Consider the following 26,445-nt stretch of genomic DNA (forward strand, 5'->3'; position numbering starts at 1 on the left):
TCAGTCATCTCTTACCAAACCTGTTCTTGATTACTTCCTTGACTTCTGCAGCATTTGAGCTTCTAAGCTTTTGTGATACTCCTCTCTTGGTTCTATTTATTTGACTGACCTTATTATTCTCTTTGTTATTCTTCAACAATACCAATGCAAAAATAAATAAAAATATAAACAATACTAATGCCTACTAACTTTGGGAAAATGGAATAATTTTCCCTTCAAGACTGTTCTCTTCCAACTTACTGATTTCATTAGCTTCTATTTATTCAATTATCCTCTCCATACAGATGATTCCCAGACCTATTTAGCCACCACTCCCATCTCGAGTTTCAGTCCCACATCAATTGCTTTTGAAATCTCAAATTGGATGTATTTTAGCTATCTCATTATAATACAAAAAATTCATTCTTATCCCCAAAACCCTCTGCTTTTCTTTGATATTATTGTTAGATTAATAACAATGTCAGAAATTATATTAATAAAATTGATACTACTGTTGGAAGGGCATCATCGTACTCCATCACCGAGGCTCACAAACTAGGTGCCATGCTCCTCTCCTTATTTCACATATCCAATCTCTTGTAAAAGTCTGTCATTTCTGTCTTCACTATGCACATATACTAGGACAGCTAGGTGGCACAGTGGATAGAGCACAGGCCCTTGAGTCAGGAGGACCTGAGTTCAATTCCAGCCTCAGACACTTAATAATGACCTAGCTGTGTGGCCTTGGGCAAGCCACTTAACCCCATTGCATTGCAAAAATAAATAAATAAAAATGAAACAAAGCACATATAGATGCTCCCTCAAATACTCTTAACATTCCAGTTTTTAACTCATAAATTTCCATGACTTACATGTTTTCGCTTCATGGTCACTCTCAATCTTGTCATCAGCCACAAATGCTTTTCCAGGGTTATGAGCTCCACACTTCCTTTATCTGATCATTCATCATTCTACCTTTTGCTATAGCTTTCATCTCTTTTCTATGTTTATCATCTCTTCATTCAGTTATCACAATGTAATACAGGCTCACAGATGACAAAGTGATTTTCTTAAAATAAATTTGACCAGTAACAATTAATCCCCCCCCCCCTTCCCCTTAATAATCAATCCTTTTTACTGTAAGATCAAAGAGGAAATTTCCTCTTTGGTATTTAAAGTTCATATTTTACCCCCCCTTACATATTATGATCCAACTAAAATGGTTAACATGTTCTTCCTCACACAACACTCCATCTGGATTCCATGACTTTTGCAGTAGCCATCATCCCAAGTCTGAAAAGCTTTCCCTCTCCTCCCTGCATCTTGGATATTCTAGCTTTCTTCAAGATTCAGCTCTAATTCCACCCCATTCAGGCCTTTCCCAGTCTCCTCTAGCACCCTCCCTCTGAGATTACTTTCCATCTATCGTACATATTCTGTACCTACAGTAAGTTTGATATGGTCCCACCCACTAGAATATAAACTCCTTGAGGGCAGGAATGTTTTTGCCTTTCTTTGTATCCAGTATTTAGGCTTACAAGTATCAAGAGTTTAATAAATGCTTATTATTGACTGATACACAAGTATTTTACAAGGAGTTATTCTGATGATTCAAGTATTATCCCATTTTGTAGATGAGAAAACTGAGTCTTGCTAGGAGTGACACAAGGTAGAAAGTGTTGGACCTAGGAATCAAACCCAAATCTTCTGAACTAAGTTAAGATTCTTTCTACTCACTGAGTACAATGGAATAAGAAAATGCAGATTCACATATAAAAAAGTGATGTTCTTATAACAAATGGAGACGCAAAAGGAACAGGAAGAAACCAAGCACAAGGTTTGTCATCATCAAATTTATGTATTTTTTGAAAAAATAATTTGGATTCCATGGTTCACTGGGGATTTCATTTCTCATTGTTTAATTGGTTGTATTTGTGTAGATTGTTAGACACTTTATAATTGAAAATTATTGTACCAAAGAACACTTTCACAGCCATGGGGCTCTCCCAGCCTAGTGAGAAGGGCCAGAAAGACATTACCCGGATTTCACAGATGAAGAAACAGGAAACTCAAGTAATAGATGTATGGTTATTGACTCTTAGCAACCTGCTGGGCTGGCTCTTTTAGCAACCTGATTGGTCAACAAGTAACTCAAAGAGTAAACTAGGACCTGAACCCAATTTCTGACTCCAAGTCTAGTGTTCACTTATCCTACCCCTGGGAGGTTTAGAGCTTCTTCTCAGCTCCAAATCCAAATCCAGCAGTCACTTCACTAGTCACCTTCAAAACCTGCAGAGTCCTAAGATACCCCTGTTAGATTGGTACCAAAGACCAGAAATTTTAAGCCATAAAATGCCTGGCCTATCAGACCAGACCAAAGAGAACAGAAAGCCAAGGAAGTGATTGTCCACCCAAACATGAGTATATCTTTTTCACCCATTGGATCTCTACTGGAGTATTAATATGGTAGATCCTCTAGGCTACTGGTCCCACCCAACATAGCAAGGTTGTAACTAGAATTTGTAATTTTCTTTCTATCCATCAGGCTACTTCTCAGAGAGAACTGAATAGGATTCTATGACATGGAAGCGCCCAATCTCTTTTGAATTGACTATTTTGGAAATCCCCACATCTTCTTTGAGAGGTCTAGGCATCATCAGTAGGTGATGGGAGAAGATGATTTAAGCAACTAAGAGATGAACAGACTTGAGATCCACCAACTGGCTTTTGTTCTCTTGGGGAGTTTAACATCTCTCCAGGGGTTGGATTTAATTGTAAGGCCCTAATCTCTTCTGTATAAGGATTATACATAAAAGCACACTTCCTCCCACAGAATGCCCTCCTGGGCTTTGGAACCAGAGCCTATCTGAACAATTTCCACCTATGGAAAATAAGGGGTGGGACTAAATCCAAGGATTTCTAAGGACTGTAAATACTAAGATCCTTCCCATGATCTGTGGTATCTACCTTATTCCTGCGTAGTCAATTATTTTAGAATGAAAATTGCCACATATACCTCTATGACAACCACAGCTCATTCTCTAAACCATCATCTTGATAACCCTGGCAGGTAGATGAGATAGAGTTGATTATCCTCATGTTAAGAGTAGGGAAAGCATAGGAATGGAGAAAAAAATAGCTGAGGACTTGGTCTCAGTGGATCCTGGGTTCAAATCCCACTCTCTACCAATGACTAACTGTGTGACCTTGGGTAAGGCAACAGACTTCTAGACTTCTCTAGGACTTATTTTCAACCCAGTGAAATGAGATTAGAACAGATGATGCTTTCCAGTTCTAAATGATAGAATCTCATGAAGATTGAGGTCCAGAAAAGTAAAATTACTTATCTAAAAACAGCAAGCCAAGGGTTGGCATCTAAACTCTTCTGTCAGATATTCTGACCCAAGTTAATGCTTTCACAATACTAGCCAGATACCTAAAATATGACTGAAGCAATGAATGGGGATGGGCAGGCACAGCAACGGGCCCTGCAGCACCAGGGAGGCGTGCCCCTAGTTAAGACTTCATGTTGTATTCATTTTTAAGCACTGCCAACTGCAGGACTGTCTGTAAAGCTCATCTGAGGCCAAGAGAATCAGAAAATCAGTCATCTTAGATGCTAAGATTCAGACGGACATAGAACCCTCCCTTCCCCCTGCCGTCACTGTAAACTTTACCCCTTTATGGAGCAAAGATGAGAATAGACCCAATTCCTTTAAAAAAAAATACCACCTCAAAATTTATTCAGTGTTAAAAGATCTAACTCTCCCTAACCAAAATACTTTAAACACTCTTTAAAAAAAAAAATCAAAAAACTATTTTCTGAGGTACTATACAAAGTGATGTTCTCCTCCCTCAAGGACCAGCCCCCAACCTCCCTTACCTACACACCCCTTCCATTTTCATATTGTTATAAATTAATTTATAAAAAGGTAGTTCTCCTTCCCAGAAAAACACGATTGCCATTCATGGTTTTTGGAAGTCATGGAAATTTGAAAGAAATCAGTGGGAGGTACAGAACATGGCAGCAGACTGGTCTGTGGGCAACAATGAATTAGGGCCTCCATTTCCTTTTCTTGGTCAACTGGGTCTGCCTTCCTTTGCCTTGCCTCTGTGGCCTGGACATCATTGTCCTGAAGAAAGCTGGAAGCTAAGAGGGGTTTCTAGGTCCACATCCTGAGCCCTGCTATCCAACCCATCTAGTGTCTTCTTTGTGCTGGCCAGGCCCCTTCCTAGGAGACTTGGGCTGAAATACATGGCTGAGGTTCTGGGGATAAACCGTGGCCTTTCACTTTCTGGCAAGTGGGTAAGCCTTGTTCTTAACCGTCAGATCCAGATGGATGGGGAAGGGGTCATCAAGTTAACAGTTCTGGATAAAGAGGCTTGAAGAGGGTAAGGGATGGGGGTAACAAAGCCAGTTGTTCAGAGAATGTTTTGATGACAAAATCTTGTAAACTGGACATCCCAAGAGAGAAAGTTCTGGCTTCCTGGTGATGGTGTGGGGGTAGGTGGGAGGAGGCACTATAGGAGTTAAAACCTGCAGGAGCTCCAATCACATTCTTTCAGTGAACATTAACCCAAAGTTAGAGGGTGGCCCAAGGTAAAGGGGCCTGAAGGAGGATGAAGATAAGACAGGTGAGAGCAGCAGCTCTGAGATGGGAAATGTTCATTTGTGTATATTTATGCAATTCCTTCATCTTGATGTTCCCAAGATGAGTCTCTGAAAGAGCCAAAATTCAATTTCTGCTGTTAGAGGGGCAGGAAAAGGTTTGTAGATGGAAGTTTTCTGCTGACAACTGAAGGAGTTGTATCTTTCCCATGTAGAAGGGGGGAGGGAGAGCAGACAGTTTCATCAACTCTGCTCCTTGTTCCTGACCAGTAAGACCGTGTGCTGTCCACCACTGGAAACTGACAGAACGACCCGGTTCTCCAGTTGTTTGCCTGACATCACTACTGGGCTCCAGACATCATCATCTTCACCTGTGCCCAGCTGGAAGTTGGTACCCATGCCCCAGGCAAATGCTTGGCCTATGGGGAGAGGAGAGAAGGAAAGATGGGATGAGCATTTTGCCCTCCCCCACCCCAACAGGCCCAAGACACCCATCTTTTCCCTTCCCAGCTCTTTAATATCCCTAAGAGCCCTAAGTCAAGAGCCCCATGGTCTCATGCTTAGAGTGACTACCCTTACTGCAAGACTTCTCCCAGACATGTCCTCACTATGACTTCACAAGGCCTGGACAGTATGTCTACTTGCTCCTCACCCCCCAATTCCATAACATACTGTCCTAACCACCCAGGCTCTCAGTGTTCCAGACACAGTTCCACTTGGCGTACTCCCTACTACCTACATGATACAGTTCATCTAAGTCTAGCATTTCAGGCTCTCCTCCACTGGATCCCATTAGGGTGTCTCCTCTCTGTTCCCTTGCCCCCTCACTACCTTCACTTGCATCCTCCTTGAAGGACACAAGTTTCAGAACAGAAAGAAACTTTACCAGGAAACTCTCATTTCTTTGAAAAGTAAATAAAAATTAAATGAAGCCAAACTTAGTGCTATTCACATTTTTTTTGCGGGGGGGAGGGTGCAGTTGGCAGGCTCTGGCCATCATGTTAAGATACAAGAACATGGCCACTGCTGGAAGTTTTTGGCAGTTTCAATCAGGGGTGGGGTCCCTGAGGCCTGCAGGTGGGTCCTTGGATTTGGGCCACTGCCGATCCCCGCTCTATCTCATGCCCAACCGTGAAATTACTTACATCTGGGACAGAGGTCCAGGAAGAAAGCAGAGCCCAAAGAGGAGACGCTAAGTCTCCTCCCAGGGGCTAAGATGTTGACCATTTATTTTGTTTTTCCCAAGGTCTCATTTTAAAGATGTGTATCCAATGAGAGCCAAGTCAGTTCCCAACTATTCACACCTTCCCCCCACCTACTCCTATTCCTGAGACATTTGGTCTCATAATCCTTGAGTGGACTCAATCACAAACTGACCCAAATTTATAGTTTTTCTCATGTTTGAATCTTAAATTCCTGAATAACATTGATTGGACTTTCCTACTCACAGTCAGCAGGGCTTAAAGAATCTCCAGGATGGGGCAGCTAGGTGTCATAGTAGATAGAGCAATGGCCCTGGAGTCGGAAGGACCTGAGTTCAAATTTGGCCTCAGACACTTAATAATTGCTTAGCTATGTGATCTTGGACAAGTCACTTAGCCCCATTGCCTTAAAATAAAAAAAAGAAAGCAAGCCAGAAAGAATCTCCAGGAGTGCTTGCTGAGCAACTCATAGATTGCCCCCACTCACCATCCTTGGTGACAGCATAGCCGACTGAGGCACCACAGGCAACTGATGAGACGGAAGGTAGTTTGGGAATAAGGGTTGGACTGCTCTTCTCCTCAGCTCCTTCCCCAAGGCCTAGTCGCCCATACTCAGCCCTGCCCAAGCTGTACACCTTCCCTGGAGTCAGAGAAGAATCAGAGGGTGAGAAACATCGGTCTACACTGCTGACAGACCCCTCCCCCAACCCTTGGTTTCTCCCTTCAGGTGATCCCAGGAAAGCAGCAGGAACAGAGGGAAAGACTGGTGCCTGCCTCCATCAAGGGTGTGGTCACATGGAAGAAGGAAGACAGAAGGAAGGCACAATTCAAGACCTTTGGTGGGACTCAGCTGTCCCACAGGGACATGATCAGTAGAGAAAAGCTGGGAGAGCCTCAGGAATTACCTCATAGGCATCTCTCAGACTCATCACTTGAGAGACTGGAGAAGCCTGAGGGGAAGACAAAGAAAGAGGGATAGCCCTGCCCCCATCCTTGTACTTCTGTCCCCAGTATCTCTTATTTAGGCTCTTAGATTAAAGGCTAATTTATTAACCTCATTAACCCACAAAATAACACCCTGATCCATGGGGAGCCCCCCCCCAAAGCGACTTACCTTCTGAATCCAAGCAAACTGTGTGATGCTGCCCTCCAGAGAAGCCCACCCAGGACTTGGTGGAGTTCTTGAACGATGTCAGATTCTGGGGCACAAAGCAAGGCTCCGTGCTTGCAGTCCCTGGGGGAAGACCCAAAGCCAGATGGTCAGGACTGAATCTTGTGGCCCCCTACCCACCTTCCAAAAGGCACATGGATAGAGCCCCTCCTTCCTGGTGAGCTCTAAAGAGCTAATATGCACAGCAGCTATAGACAAACTAAGCAAGCCAGGAAGAGCCCCACCTGGGAAAGAAAACCCAAAACACAACAGGAAAGAAATGTTCACAAGCTGAGAGTGGGAAGCAAGGTACCTAATTTCTATAGCAGAAGTTCTTTTGTTGTGTTATAGACCCCTTTGGCAGTGTCTGATGAAGCTACAGACCCCTTCTCAGAATAACATCTTTAAATGTACAAGAACAAAACACACAGGACTATAAAGGAAATCAATTATATTGAAATGCAGTTATCAAAATAAAAGAAACCCAATTCATGGACCTCAGGTTGAGTACTCCTAACTGATAGGGACAGCAAGCAGAGAAAGATGGAGGTCATTTCCTGATGTTTGTCCTGCACCCATTTGATCTCTTTGACCTCTGAATCCCCTTATAACTTTCCCACTCCATAACAGTCCTTGTTCTCTGTATCCAGAGACATCAGCATTGCTTCCAGAAGGGATCGGAATCCTAGAGATACATCCTGACTCACATCATGAATGGATCCCGCAAAAAAAAAAATGTTCAGTAAGACAACATTACCATGGCCAGTGCTATAAAAGAGAGATGCAGTCCTGGGTAGCTACAATTCATATTATCAGGACTAAAACACAAAGCTTTACCAAGGACTGTGTTTACCAAGACTGTGTCTTAGGGAATTAAAAGTCTAGCATTCAGCAAAGATTGGGGACGGGGAGGAAAGTCTAGTGCAGTCTGGGAATGTGTTACAGTGAGATTGTTTCTCAATGATAAAGATGAGGCGGTCAGTTTTCTGCTTAACCCTGGACATGACAAGTAAATGCAATATGCTAGCAAGATCATGGAGCATTATCTCTGTAGAGTAGCAGTTCTTAAGCTGAGCTCCACAGAGGGCCAAGGAGTGTGAATGTGGATGGAAAAATTATTACATCTTTATTTTCAATTAACCTTTAACTGAAGTATAATATTTCTACTTATCATGCACATAGGCAAGAAACCAATGGGAGTATAAGCAATACCTATGATTTTGTTGCTAAGAGAAATCACAAGCAAAAAAATCTTCACATATATCTTTACTTGTTCATATTCTAAATGTTTTCTTGTTGCTTAAAATACTAAGTATATATTACTATATCACAAATTTGGTTTTTTAAAAAAAATTATTTCTTTGATAAAATATAGCATTAAATCCTATTAAAAACACTAGAAAAGGGGTGGCAAGGTGGTGCAGTGGATAAAGCACCAGCCCTGGAGTCAGGAGTACCTGGGTCCAAATCTGGTCTCAGACACTTAATAATTACCTAGCTGTGTGGCCTTGGGCAAGCCACTTAACCCCATTGCCTTGCAAAACAAACAAACAAACCAAAAAAACTCTAGAAAGTATAGGAAGAAATGGAGTTTTCCTTAAAATGATAAGCAGTATCTTAGCCTAAAACCATCAGCAAGCATTATATGTAATGGCAATAAGCTAAAAGCATTTCCAATAAGATGTGGGCTAAAATAAGGATGCCTATTATCACCAATATTATTCAATATGGATTAGAAATGTTAGCTTTACCAATAAGAGAAGAAAAAGAAATTGAAGGATGGGTAAGGAGGAAACAAGACAACTACTCTTTGCAGATGATATGATAGTATATTTTAGAGAATGAACTAAAAAAACTACTTGAAACAATAACTTTAACAAAATTGTAGGATGTAAAATAAATTCACATTAGAGAATCAGCATTGCTACATATTACCACCACAGTCCAGTAGCAAGAGATAGAAAATGAAATCCAGTAATGTAGAGAATATAGAACATTTGGGAATCTACTTCCCAAGACAAACCCAGGAACTATACAAATACAGTTATAAAACACTTTTCAAACAAAGACATTTAAAGAATTGGAAAAATATTAACTGTTCATGGCTAGGCCAAGCTAATATAATAAAAATGACAATTCTACCCAAATTAATCAACTTATTCAGTGCTACATCAATTGAATTAACAAAAAATTATTTTATAAGCTAGAAAAAAATACTAACAAAATTCATCTGGAAGGACAAAAGGTCAAGAACATCAAGGAAATTAATGCAAAGGAAAGTAGCCTAGCTATATCAGAACTAAAACTATATTATACAGCGGCAGTCATCAAGACTACTTGGTATTGGCTAAGAAATAGAGTGCTAAATCAGTGGAATGGGTTAAGTACACAAAACAAAGAAGTAAATGACAATAGTAATTTATTGTTTGATTAAACCCAAAGATGCCAATATCTGGGATAAGAACTCATTAGTTATTTATTTAACAGAAACTGCTGGGAAAACAAACTAGAAATTAGTATGGAAGAAATTAGGCATAGACCCACATCCCATACCTTACAGCAAAATAAAGTCAAAATGAGTACATGATTTAGACATAAAGTGTGATACCATAAGCCAATTAGGAGAGCAAAAAATAGTTTATCTGTCAGATCTACGGAGAGGGAAAGAATTTATGGCAAAATAAGAGATAGAGAACATTATAAAATGGAAAATAGATGATTTTGATTACATTAAATTAAAAAGATTTTGCATAAACAAAAGTAATGCAAACAAGCACAAGGAAAGCAAAAAAATTTTTTATAGTGAGAGTGTCTCTGATAAAGCCCTCATTTCTCAAATACATAAAGAAGGAATCAAATTTATAAGAATACAAGTCATTTCCCAAATGATAAATGGTCAAGGGATATGAGCAGGCAATTTTCATATAACAAAATTAAAGCTATACATAGTCAACATGAAAAAAATGCTCTAAATCACTACTGATTATAGAGAAATGTAAATTAAAATAACTCAAAACTATCAAAATGGCTAATGTTACAGAAAAGGAAAATGCTAAATGCTGGCAGGGATATGGAAAACCTGGGACACTAATATGCTTTTGAAGCTGTGACCTGATCCAACTATTCTGGAGAGCAATTTGGCACTCTGTGATACCCTTTGATCCAGCAATACCCCTACTTGGTCTGTATCCCCCCCCAAAAAAGGGGGAAAGAACCACATGTACAAAAATATTTATAGTAGCTCTTTTTGTGATGGCAAAGAATTGGAAATTGAGAAAAAGTCCCTGGGGAACAAGCTGTGGTATATGAATGTGATGAAATACTATTTTTCTATAAGACATGATGAGCAGGGGCAGCCAAGTGGTGCAATGGATAAAGCACTGGCCCTAGATTCAGGAAAACCTGAGTTTAAATCTGGCCTCAAAAAATAATTACTTAGTTGTGTGACCTTAGGCAAGTCACTTAACCCCATTACCTTATAAAAACAAAAATCAAAAATAATAATGATGATACAAGACAAGATGAGCCAGAAGATTTCAGAAAAATCTAGAAAGACCTGCATGAACTAATGCTGAGTGAAATGAGCAGAACCAGGAGAACATTGTACACAGTAACAACAACACTGTATGATGATCAACTATGATAGATTTAGCTCTTCTCAGCAATATAGTGATCAATGAAAATTCTAAACAACTTGTGATGGAAAATTCCATCCACATCCAGATAAAGAATTGATGAAGTCTGAATACAGATCAACAAAGCATACTATTTGTACTTTTTAAAAATTTGCTTTGAAATTGTTTGAAGAAACAATTTCTTTTCTGTGGTTTCCCCTTTCGTGCTGAGTCTTCTTTTACAACACGATTAATATGGAAATATATCTAACATGACTATACATGTATCATCTATATAATTTTGCTTGCTGCTTTGGGGAGGGAAGAAGTAGAAGAATTTGGAATTCAAAATCTTACCAAAAAATTATTTTGATGAATGCATTTCAATATAATTTATTTTCCTTATCACCGAATTTATTTTACTGTATGCATTTAAACACATTATTCCATTGGCTTCTCCAGTCTGCCTAAGTAGGAGGGGGAAGTCCCTAACACAAAAAAGTCTGAGAAGCTAGAGAAACAGCTTCTCACAGCTATGGCCAATGGAAATTCCCAGCCTGGCTTCCTTTTCTGACTGATTCAGTCCCAGTTCCTTCCCCAAGGTACCCAGTCCCTGGGAGCTCAGAGAAACAAACTGCTGAGTGTTTACATGAGAAGACTAACAGACTGGAAAAGATTCCCAATGGGAGCCTGTACTCTAAAGCCAGTCCAACACAATATGAAACAGTAAGTAGAGTACAAAGAACTCTGGGAGGCTGGGAATAAGAAAACTTGGGTTCAAATCCCACCACTGATGTAATAGCAATTATGACTTTAGGCAAGTCACATAACATACAAGGGCCTCAGTTTCCTTATCAGTAAAATGAGAGAACCTGCCTCTGAAGCCCCTTCTTGCGCTGATGACCCTATGATTATATCTCTAGTCACCTCCTACAGAGTGTCACAGAGAGTCAATGGGCCTAAGCAGGACTTGAAGGAGGAAAAGATGGCCAATTCCCAGGGTAGGGACAGTCCTCAGATAAGCTATGGTCAGACCAGAGATCCATTCCCACAAAGGACCCCCTGACTCACCAAGCTGGTGGTAGTTGGAGAGGCCAAACCCATAAACATGACCCTCACGGCTGACAGCAAAGGTGAAATAGGCACCACAGAAAGCATCTTGGAAGAGAATGGAACCTCGATGGCCCCTGGACTTCAGATGGACACACTGGGGGATCAGCAGTCGATCTGGATAGGGGCAGGGAGGAAGCAGAGCATGGGTAACAGGGGAGAAGATATGTGTGTATATGGGTGGGGAGCAGAAGGGCAATTACTGAGGCAACCTACTTCCTCTTTGATCATCTATGGGGCAATCCTGCTGTACCCCCTACTCACTCCTGAGTAGTAAGAGAACTGAGGGACCAGAACTTCCCCCTACCTCAGTTTCAACCCTGTAGACTACAGATTGGGTAAAATTAAATATCTGAACTGAAATGACCAAACATTTCTTGCTGGATACAGTCCCAAAAAGGTCCAGTGGTTTGGGCCAAATGATTTTCAGTCTTTATGAAGGAGGCCTGGTTTCTTCTAGGATTCTGCTAATTCAATCCATGGTTTACTCCAAAGATTACAAAAGGATATTGAAGGGAGGTAAGGGACTACCCAGCTAAGGCAGAGTCAGGAGCTGCTTTCTAGAACCTATGAGATTCTATGAGAACAGGACTCAGCTCCATCCTCAGGGCCAACTCTGCCTTGTCATGGGAGAGTGGCCCAAGTCACTCACCAAGGCCTTTCCGGCCCCCACGGTTGGCAAAGAACTCAGGCACTCGGCCAAGCTGGCCCTGCTCCCCACAGCCTGATGTGTAAAGATTTCCATCTATCGTCAGCATCACCAGATGGTCGTTGCCTGGGGAAAGGAGGAGGAAAGTTAGGAGATCCCAGGTAGTCTAGGCTCTAGTGCAAGGTATTGTTGGGGGGGGGGGGAAGAGGACCCTCTTCCTATTGGTTTGAGATGCACATTTTAGCCTAGAGATCTATTACTAATTTCCTATGGGATCCTCAGTAAGTCCTCTTCCATCTGTCAAATGAGCAGGTTGGGCCAATATCCAATATCCCTCCCAGGTCTGAGTTCTAAGGGCCCTCCCAGCTCTGACATCCTTACAAACATTCCATGGTCCTACAAGTTCTTGGGTGCCCAGGCCATTCTACAGTTCTACAAATTCCCAACCCTGCTGGGGGGCTCAGGGTCCATCCTAAGTTGTACACTTACCTGATGCCACCTTGATCACAGGTGCCTCAAGCTGGACCTGCACAGGGACCATGCTTTTTTTCATGGGCTCAAGGAGACCAATGACTCCATTATTGTCCTGTGGAGGATAGGGATGGAAGATGATGTGTTACTTCTTCTGTACCTGCTCCTTCCTCTTCCACTAGGCTCTCTCCCAGCACTTATTTCATTCTTACTGATCTCCTAATCCCCCACATACAATGGCCTCCACACTTCCTTCCTCTCTTGTTAAATCCTTGCTCTGGTCATTAACTACATGGAGCCTCACTGGTCAATAGTTCTGTATAACAGTTTGGAACAACACTAAAAAGATCTGCACTCGAAACTGTGCCCAATATTTGGTACAGTAGCCCTATGAATGGAAAAGTGGCTCACCTTTATAAATAATTTAAGGTTTGCAAAGAGTTTTTTTAAAAGACATTATTATGCCAATTACAGGAGAAGCAAAAATCAATCCCTCCAATATTAATGCACTGTTGGTGTCTTGTGAACTGATCCAACCATCCTGGTGAGCAGTATGGAACTAAGCCCAAAGGAATATAAAACTGCTCATACCTTTGACCAGCAATACCAATCCTAGGCCTATATTCAGAATAAATCACATAAAATAGGAAAAGCCTCAAAATATTCATAGCAGCTCTTTTTGTAGTGGCAAAGAATTGAAAATTGAGGGGATACCCTCAATTGGGGAAATGGCTAAACAAGTTATATTATGGAATATTATTGTTCTATTAGAAACCATGAATAGTCAGACTTCAGAGAAGCATGGAACGAATTACAAGAACTGATGCTGAGCAAAGGGAGCAGAATCAAGAGAACACTGTACACATTAACAATATTGTGAGATGATCAACCTTGATGGATGCAGCTCCCCTCAGCAGTTCAGAGAGCTAGGACAACCCTAGGAAAACTGCTATGTACAATATATCCCCATCCAGAGAAGAAAAACAAATGAAAGAAAACCAAAAAAACCCCTACAGAATATGAATGAAGACTTTTAAAAAATTTTTCATATTTTTCTTTTCTAACTCATGGTTTTCTTTCTTTTCCCTTGATCCTAATTTCTCATCCAGAAAATAACTAATCTGCAAACATGTTCACACAAATGTATAATGTACAATATGCACCAGATTGTTCACCACTGAGGGGAGGGGGTTGGGAAGGGAGGGAGGGAAGAAGGAAATTATGTAAATATGCATATACATGAGAATGAATGTTGAAAAACTTTCATAATATGTAATTGAAAAAATACTTCCAGTCCTGTACCCGGTATGTTCCATCATACATCACCTCGATATTTACTCCAAGGGAATTAAATTCAAAGACACTCCTCCCCAACATGCAAATATTGACAATAACACTATTTGTGGTAGTAAAAAACAAAGGAGAATCAACACAGGAGACCAGAGGATGATGGGCACTCCAACAGTGGCATAGAATAAGTATGTGAGGATAACAGCATGTTACTGAGCCACTGGAAATGAACAAGAAGAATTTAGTGACATGTGAAGGGAAACAGGCGATCCATAGTTAAGATGAACCAGAATAATTTACATCACAAGTGTCAAACAAACAGCAGCACAGCCAGAACCAGATTAATCCATGATTGGGAAATGTTTATCCAAATAAATAAAAATACAATGTAGATAAAGGGAATTTCTGGCCACCAACCTAACACATGATTTTGGGTTGTATTTGAATCACATTCCCTCTCTAGGATTCAAACTCCTCGATTGCAAAATAAAAAAGCTGGGATGAGAATGTCCTTCCCATGACTGCCAGTCGACACAATACCTCTTCTCCCCCCAGACCCTGCCATTGTTCCCAGGAGTCCAGATGGTGGCAATCTTACCCGGAAGGAACCCCAGAGGAAAACTCGCCCATCCTCAGTGAGCGCAGCAGTATGGCTGTCTCCAGCTGAGACCTGCACCACCTTCTCCTTCAGGTCCACGAGCCCTGGAATGGTTTCGGAGCCCTCCACGCTGGTGTCCCTTCCAAGGGCCCCCTCATCATTGCAGCCAAAGGTGTAGACCTGTCCCCGGAATAGAAGCCCAACAATCAGCCCCAGATAGGAAGCTGGTGTTGGCCATCACGCTTTCTGTGAGGATGGATGGGTGGCTGAGAGGGGTCCCATATGCTCTGATCACAGAGGAAGCACACTAATGGCCATGGACAGGTCACTGCTGGGTCACTACTCAATGGAGGTGAAGGGGGGATGGGAGGGAGATGAGCAGTTCTGCACTGATTCATCCACACCATCACAGGGAGGTTTCTCTTGCTGCCCACTTGTCTGTGTCCCCGCATACTCACTTGCCCACTCTTGCCCAGACACACAGTGTGCATCCCTCCAGCCTCAGCCTGCACGATCTCTTCTGGCATAGGGACCAGGGCTGGGCGCTTCCTCTCTATCACCTCCTCACCGAGTCCCAGCTGGCCCACATCCCCCTGGCCCAGAGTCAGCACCAAGCCTGCTTCCGTTCGGTGAGACTTGTGACAGACTGGAACCATATGAAACAGGAGAGGAAAGAAAAAGAAGAAACACTCAGATGATGAAAGAGGTCACATGGGGAGACAAAGGGGGTGGACTGCTTTCCTAGCCCAGCCCAGGAGCCTTAGCAGAAAAGCAGTTCTCAAAAGAAGGCAGCCAGATAAGCCTGAGGTCACTTCTACTTGGGCTTCGAGATGGAGCCACGGCAATGGTATGGGAGCCAGCACACTGAACTCCTACTTACTAGTGTTCATGATTTGGATGGCTTTACTTTCCTAAATGGCCTTGTCTTGGATTAATACTGCACAAGGCTCCTTGACAATCCAGAGTCAGGGGTGTGGCAGAGACCAAAGTCACAAAGGAGAAAACTGAAAGTTAATCCCAGTTCAGAGAAATGGAAGGTGTGGCAAGATTCAGGCCCAAAGTCCTAAAAGTCCCAAAGTCCAAGCCAGGGAATGGTAGTGGAATGGGGAGAGCAAAGGTGTGGAGGAGGGAAATCAGAAGGGAGTGCTCAGCACAGGAAGCTCAGACACTGTCCATAGCCTCATACACTCAAACAAAGGTAGTCAAAAACTTCTGTGGGCTGCCGTAATATGACTCCAAAAACTATTACATGAAAGTTCATTCAAAAAAACAAAACCCTTCCTCTCCCCTTCAGGGATTCCCCTTAGGGAATGCCCTAATCTCCAGCATATGGAGTCAGATGAAGGGCCACCTCATGTGGTTCTAGAGGAAGTTAAGTCAGAGGAATTAGGGGAGAAGATCCTAAGCACTGACCCTGAGGGTTAGGAGACCCCCCCACCATGGGTCTGCCTCCATCACGTGGGACCTTTGGCATGTCTGTCTCATTCACCCTCAGTCCTTTGATTTGTAAAATAGGAACAATAATGTTGCCCCATCTCCTTGTAAGGCCAGCATTTTGCCAATGGGCTCAGAAAGGCCTCTTCTCCAAGTGGTACTGTTCCCTACCACCCCAACCAGTCACACCCTCTGTAATGTTTACAACTAGGTAGGCCTGGGCATGGGACAGGACAGGAAGCTGGGACCTGGGAGAGGAAGGACAAAGGCACAGTAGCATTGTCGCCTCTCTCCTCCTAAACCCAGAAGGGAGGGATCAGTTGAGCTGTATTTTAGAAGGATTGAGGCCAGGCGAGGAGCGGGCAGGGCAGGGATGAGCATCAAGAAGTTACAGCTCTTACTTGTATTTGGTGGGTTGGCATCTGCCCCGGCATTAGGAAGAAACAGACAAGAGTCTGAGTGTATCAGCTGCTGAAAGGCCTGACACTTCCGGGGAGCATTCCTTGTACTTCCCTCCTTCCTTCTCTGAAGGACAAAACTAACCCACATTCTAGGGGCTGGCCCTAGAATATCTCGGTCACCCTCCACTCACCCCAATCACCACCTCCCACTACCCTCCCTTACAACCTTGGAGGGAGAAAGGTCTGTACAGTGTGCCTGTGACACAATAAAGAGATGTCCTTCTTTATGGATTCTCAGTGGGGCAAAGTAGAAAGAAACTGAAATAGGAACCAAGGAGAATAGAGTTCTAGTCTTGGCTCTGCCATTGATTATCTAAGCAAAATCAGCTCCCTTCTATAGACTTCGTCTATACAATGAAGGAATTGGACTAGGATGGTTTCTAAGACCTCATTCTGAGTTCTGTGGTCCCTCCCAGCTCTGACATTTTGTGTTGATGTCCCTCCTGATTCTGACTTTCTGTGCTCTAAAAGCCAAGACTCCATGATTCTGTCAGTTCTACCTTTAAAGCCCTAAGCAGTCAGATTTCCTCTTCCTTCCTTCCTCATCTCTGCCCAGTGGTTCAGACATAAGAAAGCTCCCCTGGCTTGGGGCCCTGACCCATCTGCTCAAGGAAGCTAAGTGTCCACACAGGAACAAACATTCATTCCGGAGGGGTGGCTAGGTGGCAGAGGGGTGGCGTAGTGGATAAAGCACTGGCCTTGGAGTCAGGAGTATCTGGGTTCAAATCCCGTCTCAGACACTTAATAATTACCTAGTGGCCTTGGGCAAGCCACTTAACCCCATTACCTTGAAAAATCTAAAAAAAAAACAACAAAAAAACATTCATTCCAAAGGTAGGTGCTATTCTTGGGGGTCCTGTAATTGAAAGATGAGTCTCCCATGAGCCACCTTGTTAATCCCTTACCCTGCCCTGTGCACACGTGGCCTCCCCAACCAGTACAGTGGTAAGCTCCTTGAGTGCAGTATCATTTTGTTTTCATTTTTGTATTTCTAGCACAGCCTCTGGCCCTTAGCAGACAGTTAATGGCTCTTTCAAATGAATTACCTTTTACTTTTTTGCTTTCTGTAGTAGCATTTTCTGCAGAGGGATTTCTCTTGTGCAAGCGTTTGGCTGGCATATTGGAGACCTGAAGGAAAAAAAATTCAAAACCAAGATCTTATAAATCACTGGCATTCCCCATAACACATGTGGCCCTTCTAAGGAAAGGAGGGCGAGAGGACCCAGGCAGTCTAATATGCAAGGGAATCTGGGTATTTAGGAGGAAAAAGGAGGGAACATAAGGTGTGTGAGCTAGAATGGGAAACTGAAGGCAAGTCTATCAATGCCCAGCTCTAGTGGTGGGCATCAGCAAAGTGGTGAGAGCCATAGCAACCCAGACCAGACTCCCAGCTATGGAGAAGAGCACCAATAGCGGAAAGACATGCCCAGTTGTTCATGGTTGCTGGAGTTGTGTACTGGTCCATCCATCTTTTTAATATAAAACATTTCATTTTTGTTTTCCCATTATATACAATAGTAATTTCTACCTATCATTTTTTGGTAAGGTTTTGAATTTGACACCCCTCCCCTCCCCATCCTCCCTTTCTTCCTCCATCTCCCCGACCCCTGCAGAAGGCAATCTAATCTTTACATTGTTTCCATACTATGCATTGATCAAAATTGAATGTGTTGAGAAAAAACATATCCTTGAGGAAAAAATAAAATAATAGAGAGAGGAAAATTATGTAGTATATAAGACAACTTTTTTTAAAAATTGGAGGTAATAATCTTTGGTCTTTGTTTAAACTCCACACTTCTTTCTCTGGATACAGATGGTATTCTCCATCACAGATAACCCTAAAATTGTCCCTGATTAGCAAGTCCATTAAGGATGATCACCCCATATTGCTGTTAGCATGTACAATGTTCTGGTTCTGCTCATCTCGCTCAGCATCAGTTCATGCAAGTCCCTCTAGGATTCTCTGAAATTCCATCCCTCCTGGTTTCCAACTGAACAATAATGCTCCATAACATATATATTCCAAAATTTGTTCAGCCATTCCCCAAATGATGGGCATCCCCTCAATTTTCAGTTCTTTGCCACAACAAACAGAGCTGCTATGTATATTTTTTCCCCCTTTCATGATCTCTTCAGGGTATAGACACAGTAGTGGTATTGCTGGATCAAAGGGTGTGTACATGTTTATTGCCTTTTGGGGATAATTCCAAATTTTTCTCCAGAAAGGCTGGATCAGTTCACAGCTCCACCAACAATGCATTAGTGTCCCAGATTTCCCACATCCCTTCCAACATTGATTATTGTCCTTTCTAGTCATATTTGGTCCATCCATTTTGGAAAAGTCAGCAGAAATCATGCTGGTATAATGACCTAACAAAGGACAGCAGCAGAAAAGCTTTCAGAAGAATTGCAAATACCAACTACCCCACCCCAAATGCCTGAAACCACTAATGGAAATGCAAATCAAAACAGCCCTAAGGTTTCTTCTTACATTTTGGAAACCAATAGCTAAGCCAGAGGAGCTGTAGGAGGACAGGGATTGTGCAGGGAGCTACACATTGGTCCAAACATTCTGGAAGAATGAAGGTCTTCTGAGCTCTATAACCAGCTGTCTCTGAGCTATCACAATGATCTCAAAAATAGATAAATAGATATGGAATGCTACTGTGCTGCAAGAAATAACAAGCAGATTAACTTTAGAAAAATATTGAAGGACTTGAAAGAAATAAGGCAAAGTGAAATGAGAAGAACCAACAGAAACCACAATATGACTTGAAGAATAACAGTGAATAACTAAGTTATTCTGAATAAAATGATCTTCAAATCAATCACAAAAGACTTAGGAAGATGCTATCGACCTTCAGAGAAAGAACTAATAAATAGGAGGCTACACTGTATGGTGCTACATGTAGATTTGTATCAAACAGTGGTCTTCTCTAATGTGGCATTGGGAAGGAAACAATTTGTAACTCAAAAATGTAACAAAAAAATAAATAAAATATACATTTTTTTATTTTAAGGCAATGGAGTTGAATGACTTGCTCAAGGTCACAAGCAAGGTCATTATTAAGTGTCTGAGGCCAAATTTGAACTCAGGGCCTCCTGACTCCAAGGCCCATGCCATGGCATGCAAATATTAAAGAATCCTAAGTAACAAAAACTATGAGGAATTCAGTAGAATCTGTGAAGACAGGTGAGTTGTAGGCTGATGCAGTTTAAAATAAACAAACGAAAAGAATGCTGACACCATAACCTCAGCAATAGTCAGGAAAACATCCAGAGACATTCTACACTAGGGCAGTAACCAATTCCTACATCAGAGGACTGATCTGGACAGAGATGGGAGACTTCAGGTTTGGCAGGTGACATATTGTCAGACACGGTCAACATTTAGGTCTGTTTTGCTCAATTGTGTTTTTCAACTTCCAAAGGAGGAGGCGGGGCAGCTAAGTGGCACAGTGGATAGAGGATGGTTTCTGGAGTCAGGAGGACCTGAGTTCAAATGTGACTTCAGACACTTAATAATTACCTGGCTGTGTGGCCTTGGGCAAGCCACTTAATTCCATTTGCCTTGCAAAAAACTAAAAAACAACCAAAAACAAAGGAGGAGGCACAGGATACTGAGAAGAGACAGCAATATTGGAAAACCAGCATCAGCACTTTTTAAGGTTTTTAATCAAGGTTGAGTTTGACCAGCAATTGTGATCATGATTGTAATTCCCGTGTCTATAGTGCTTTAAGGTTTACAAAGCACTTTCCTCACAACAACATGGGCAGTATAAGCAAACATCATCTTCATTTTACAGATGAGAAAATCTCAGTTCTGAGATATAAGGACTTGCCCAGGGTCACAGAGCTAAAGAGCATTTGAGTTGGAATATTAAGACTGCCAGACTTCAAAAAGAGCATGCTAACAATCCCAAGTCAGTTGGCCAGCCATCTGCCAGGCAGCTGGATCCTGGGGCAGTCAAACCACCCATCTTTGGAACTCCAGTCCAGAGGTTCAGCTGTTTTGATTGGCAAGTGAGAACAAATTCATCTTTTCTACTTTGTCTGGCCAATACTTGACAAACCAACAGTTGGTGACCCTGGTCATCTCACCAACCACCAGACTGCTGCCCTTTTCAGGCTTTCCACCTTTTGCTTTGGACATAATCAAATCAATAACACTTTCATTAATTTTGGAAAAAGCATATTAATCAGTCATCTAGTAGATCACCTCATCTTCCAAGAACACTCTCTTATTATGTAGTTTTACCCCTGTTAGAAAGTAAGGTCCTGTAGGTGGAGTTGTGAATTGATCCAACCATTCTGAAGAGCAATTTAGAACTATGCCCAAAGGACTATAATAGAGTGTATACCCTTTGACCCAAGCAATACCACTATTGGGTCTGCATCCCAAAGAGATCATAAAAAAGGTAAGAGAACTCACATGTAAAAAATATTTCTAGCAGCTCTTTTTGTGGTGGCAAAGAATTGAAAACTGAGGGGTTGCCCATCAGTTAGGAAAAGGCTGGACAAGTTGTGTTTATGAATGTGATGGAGGACTGTTCTGTAAGAAAATACAAACGGGGGCAGCTAGGTGGTGCAGTGGATAGAGCACTGGCCCTGGAGTCAGGAGTACCTGGGTTCAAATCTGACCTCAGACACTTAATAATTACCTAGCCATGTGATCTTGGGCAAGCCACTTAACCCCACTGCCTTAAAAATCTAAACAAAAAACAAAAAAGAAAAAGAAAATATGAATCGAGTAGACTTCAGGAAAACCTGGAATGACTTGAACAGATGCTCAGTGAAGTGAGCAGAACCAAGAGAACATTGTACACAGCAACAGTAACAGGGTGATAGACTTAAATCTCAACCATACTGTGACCAAGGGCAATTCATAAAGACTTGTGATTGGGGTGGCTAGGTGGCAACTAGGTGGCGCAGTGGATAAAGCACTGGCCCTGGAGTCAAGAGTACCTGGGTTCAAATCTGGTCTCAGACAGTTCATAATTACCTAGCTGTGTGGCCTTGGGCAAGCCACTTAACCCCATTTGCCTTGCAAAAAAACTTAAAGAAAGAAAGAAAGAAAGAAAGAAAGAAAGAAAGAAAGAAAGAAAGAAAGAAAAGACTTGTGACTGAAAATGTCTACATCCTGAGAAAGAACTATGGAGTCTGAATGTAGACCAAAGCAAACTATGTTCACTTTTTACTATTTGAATTTTCTTTTTCATGTTTTTTTTCTTTGGTTCTAATCCTTTTTTTAAACATGATTAATATGGAAAAACTTTTAACATGATGGTACATGTATGACCTATATCAGATCATCTACTGTTGAGAGGAAAAGGAAGGAAGGAGAAAATGTGGAACTCAAAATAAAAAAAATGTTTAAAATTATCTTTACATGAAATCAGAAATAAAATTAAAATGAAAAAGCAAGGTCCTTGACTGCCTTGTTTTTGAATTTGTATTTTAAGCCTTTAGTAAAGTGTTTTAAAGGCTTCATGAATGCTCTTCTCCTTCTCTACTGACTTGCCCAAGATTACACAGCTAGGTAATTTGAGGTCAAATTTGAACTCTGATCCTCATGACTCCATCTCAACCTTCTATATCTTCTTAGAAGTAGCCTGATATTTGGGAGCTGTGTTCTCCTTAACCTACTAAGTCTAAAAAAAATAGAGAATGAAGGACTCTAGGTAACTCCATTCCCACTATCTCTGAACTCATCTATGACACTTAATTCATAATAGTTAATGTTTAGATGGTACTTAGCACATAGTACCAGCACTACCTCGAGTGCTCTACAAACATCTCATTTGATCCTTTACAAAAACCAGTGTTTTTTATTCCCATATTACATCTGAGGCAAAGAGAGTGACTTGTTCCGAATCATGCAGCTAGTAAGTGTCTGAGACTTACTCCAAGCCTGGCACTCCACCCACTGCTCTATTTGTCCACCAACAAGAATAAGTTCTGGCCACTGTACTAAGTGTCTGGGATACAAAAAAGGCAAAAGATGGTACCAGCCCTCCAAAGGAGACATGACTGGGAAAGTATGTATGTATATAATTACACAAGTAAATAAAGTAAAGATGAGAGGTGTCTCAAAGAGACACTGCAGGAGTGCCTGAGGGGAGAAAGGAAGCTTGACCCTGAGTCCTGAAGGAGAGGAATCCATTGCACCTGCTTACATGTCCCTTCCTCAATCACATTCACCCCAGTCTTCTCCCCCCACCCAGGAAAGCAAGTTCTCTTCCCAGTCCTCCAAAGGAGGGCTCGGCTCCAGTCCTCTGAGGCCCTGTCCATGTGCCTGAAAAATGCCAACTGTTTTGCAAAGCTCTCTACACACTGGCTCTCATTTGGGAGAAAATTACTGTAAACACTGAGTCTTCAGCTGTTTGGCTTCAAGAGACAGCTGTCTCCCCACCTCCGGCCTGTCCCAAGCTGAAAAGCACCACCCCGGGGAGGCACCCCCTTGGGAAGGGCTCCGGAAGCCTCCAGGACGCGGGGCTCCGGCTGAGGTCCCTGCCTGGGCGACGGGATAGTGCCCCGGGCATCCGGGCGGGGTGCCACGACGGGCACGTGGAGTGGACCGGGGAGGGGGCTGGTGCCAGCTGCGTCGGGCGGCCCGAGGCGGCCGGGGTGAACGACTTGCCCACGGCCCCCGCTGGGCAGCGGCCGTGTCTGAGGCCGGATTCGAACTCCCGTCCTCCCGACTCCAGGGCCGGGGCCGCCGGCTGTCAGAGGCCGCGCGGGGCGGCAGCCGGGCCGGCCCCGGGGCGGGGAGGAGCCGCCTCTGCCGTCGCTTCCCCCAGGCTCCAGGCCGGGCCGGGGAGGCCGGGCCGGGGAGGCCGGGCCGGGGAGGCCGGGCCGGGGAGGCCGGGCCGGGGAGGCCGGGCCGGGGAGGCCGGGCCGGGGAGGCCGGGCCGGGGAGGCCGGGCCGGGGAGGCCGGGCCGGGGAGGCCGGGCCGGGGAGGCCGGGCCGGGGAGGCCGGGCCGGGGAGGCCGGGCCGGGGAGGCCGGGCCGGGGAGGCCGGGCCGGGGAGGCCGGGCCGGGGAGGCCGGGCCGGGGAGGCCGGGCCGGGGAGGCCGGGCGGACGCTCCTCAGCCGTGCCGCCGCCGCCGCTCCGCCTCCTGCTCCCGCCGCCCCCCCCTTCCCGCGATTCGAAATTTCCCGCCGGGCGCAGGCGCCCACGGAGGCCCCGGCGAGCACGCGGCGGAGCGGGCAGGGGCGGCGGGCGGGCAGGGGCAGGGGCTGCAGGCGGGCAAGGGCAGGGGCGGCGGGCAGGGGCAGGGGCGGCGGGCTTGTGCCCGGGACGCGCATGGCAGGCGGCGCCGCGCGCACTGGAGGCGCCCCGGGCCGGGGCGGCGGGGGGGGGGGGGGGGGGGGGCACGCGCCGACGCCGCTTGCTCCGCCGGCGGCTTCACGCGGGACCGCGCCGCCGGTGCCTGCTCCCCGCGCGGCCGCGGAGGCCGAGCCCGGGCCGGCCCGCAGCGGGGGCCCGGGCGGTTTTACCTCAGTCCGGTGGGCCAAACGGAACTCCCCTGCTCTCCGGCCGGGCCGCGAACTGCTCTCACGCATGCGCCCCGCGTCTCCGCCGCGAGAAGCCCGGCGCCCCCTGCTGGCTCCCCCGGGACAGGAACCCGGGCGCACGAGCGGCAGGGCCGGCCCGCGCAGAGCCTGGGGGAGGGGCCTGCAGGCGCAGGGCGGGAGGGAGGTGACCGCGGGGGCCGGAGCGCTGCCTGGGACAAGTCACTTCAGCCCTTGGCCTTAGGGTGGCGCCGTGGATACCGCACCGGCCCGGGGGTCAGGAGCACCTGGGTTCAAAAGACAGTTGTTTCCCCACCTCCGGCCCGTGCCGAACTCAGACAATAATGGCCCAAATGCGTGGCCTTGGGCAAATCATTTCACCCCATTTGCCTAGCTGAAAAGACCCTAAATAAAAAAAAGGTGTCGTCGGGCTCTGGAGCTAGAGAATGGCGCCCATTCTTCTGTAACGGCAAGAGAAGCTTCTCACAGCCCCAAAAGCTTACTCTCTTCTCCAGCCTATAGCAAACCCTGTTCAGCACCCCGGCTTTCCCTACTGTATTTGCATGCAACACACCCCAGATATCTCAACACTGGAGATAAATCTTTCCTGATCCTCCAATCAAGGTGGCACAATAAAAATGTGCTCATTTTCTTTTTCCACTAATCTCCAGAATCTAATCATTCTGGAAAGTGTACAATGAAAGTGCTCCCTCAATAGCCCTAAGGAGAGCTTGCTGGTTTATTTTTTGCAAGGTAATGAACTTAAGTGACTTGATCAAAGACACGGGTAAAGTATGAGGTTTCATTTAAACTTGGGACCTCCAGACTTCAAGGCCACCCTTTGAACTCCCATACTGCCATCCTAGGAAGGTAAACGAACTCAATATTCATTTCCTTCTGTAGAACTTACTCATGCTTCTGGGCAAAAGCTGAATTAATAACATCCCCCCACCCCGTAGCTTTTACTTTTGTAATCAAGTACTCTACTGATTCTTTACCTGCTGGAATACTACTGATCAATCAAAGATCTTGGTTCAGTGAGGCAACTTCCAGGAAGGCCCTTCATTGAGCTTTGATTCTAATGGTTCATGAACTACTTTTGCTATAGTACAGGTAGCTGATGATGGCACTCCACTAGTGAGTCCCTTTGAAAACTTGCCACATTTCCAATTTTGCAGAATCAATTATTTAAAACTCAAGTGGGACCAGATTATCATTCTAAGGGAATAAATCCTAGCCCAGGAATCATACCAAAAATAGTGAACAAATGGAGACAAGTAAAATACACAATTTTATTGAATGTATACAATTAAATCCCACAACTTTCCAATCAAATATGTAGCTTTTAATAAACATCTCCTTTTCCTGCAATCACTTGCTTGACATGTCATAGAATTCCCCACATTTTGACATTCTATAATATATCATGAAACCACTTTTTTCACATTAGCTACTAACTGCTTTTGATGAGCAGTCCATTTCTCCAAATCTAGCATTGATTCTATCCCAAAGGTTTTCAAAAAGGTTTAAATCAGGAGTTCTCAAACCACTGAGGCATGTTTATATCCATCTCTTGGATAAAATTTATTAACCTTTCAGGAGATGAAGCATGATGGTGCAAAAATATTGCAGTACTCTATCTCCAATTAAGACTTTCTGCAGTTCTTGGAATAATTGTGCTTTTCAGGATCTCAATATATTTATTTATCAGAGTACATTGTTCCCTCAGTGGAGACAAAATATCCAGGTACACCAGAAGTGGAAAGCCCCCCAAAAGATTTCCATAGAAGCTTGAATGAAAGTGAGCTTTCAGTAAAAACTGCCATTTTCCAATCTTCAGCAACAGTCTTTGTATTATCTTGCCCACAGCAATAGTTTTCTTCATAGCTGTGGTGAGAGTTGCTGTGGTCTTCTGAACATGCTGCCAATTTCAAGAAACCTGCTTGGTATAGTACAAGAATCAATTCCTCCAGCTGCCAGGTCCCTCTGAAGGTCTTGTTTTTTTGTGGATTATTAGACTTTTGCAGCAAAAGGTTGTCAATACATGGCATTGCTTTTCTTTTTCTACCACTTACCTTTGTACTTTGGGGAGATTGATCCTGTTTTATTATGCACTTGAATATTCCTTGAAACACTGGACTTACCCATACCAAAAGCTGCTGCAATATCCCAGTCTATTGAAGTGTGCTCTTTAAGAGCAGTAACTTGCACATTTCACTGGAGAAATATCCATTTTTTAAAATGGCCAAATTGAAAGGTGTCAGCCTTGGGTGAATAAATAAAATTACAGATGCATGACTATTCTCAAGTAGAAACTTGTTGAAACTCTTCTTACCTAAAAATAAAAAAATTATGTTTTACA

General features: G+C 43.8%; 2 protein-coding genes across 7 annotated transcripts in view; both read right to left on the reverse strand.

Annotated features, from left to right (window-relative positions):
• Nucleotides 1-1,817: 1,817 nt before the first annotated feature.
• RCC1 (regulator of chromosome condensation 1) lies at nucleotides 1,818-24,138 on the reverse strand. 2 transcript variants are annotated; one of them, XM_074217927.1, is made up of 10 exons: nucleotides 24,069-24,138; nucleotides 17,614-17,695; nucleotides 15,131-15,318; nucleotides 14,673-14,852; nucleotides 12,803-12,899; nucleotides 12,317-12,439; nucleotides 11,626-11,781; nucleotides 6,905-7,024; nucleotides 6,278-6,430; nucleotides 1,818-5,007 (listed from the first exon to the last, which is right to left on the reverse strand). In XM_074217927.1, the coding sequence occupies exons 1-10, from the start codon at nucleotides 24,132-24,134 to the stop codon at nucleotides 4,832-4,834; spliced, it is 1,341 nt and encodes a 446-aa protein (XP_074074028.1). In that variant the 5' UTR covers nucleotides 24,135-24,138; the 3' UTR covers nucleotides 1,818-4,831. The 2 variants fall into 2 exon arrangements, with proteins under 2 accessions (XP_074074028.1, XP_074074029.1); XM_074217928.1 differs by lacking the exon at nucleotides 24,069-24,138 and adding an exon at nucleotides 19,059-23,132.
• A 661-nt stretch (nucleotides 24,139-24,799) lies between these two features.
• The window catches only part of PHACTR4 (phosphatase and actin regulator 4), a 154,385-nt gene continuing 152,739 nt past the window's right edge, over nucleotides 24,800-26,445 (reverse strand). For 2 of the 5 annotated variants that reach the window (XM_074217935.1, XM_074217932.1), the window contains exon 17: nucleotides 24,800-26,418. The gene's annotated coding sequence lies outside the window, so the exon portion shown is untranslated. The remainder of the gene's footprint in view (nucleotides 26,419-26,445) is intronic. The other 3 variants (XM_074217934.1, XM_074217933.1, XM_074217939.1) reach the window with 3 other exon arrangements.

The sequence above is a fragment of the Macrotis lagotis genome, chromosome 1 (genome assembly GCF_037893015.1).
Source record: "Macrotis lagotis isolate mMagLag1 chromosome 1, bilby.v1.9.chrom.fasta, whole genome shotgun sequence".
NCBI classification, from domain to species: Eukaryota; Metazoa; Chordata; class Mammalia; order Peramelemorphia; family Peramelidae; genus Macrotis; species Macrotis lagotis.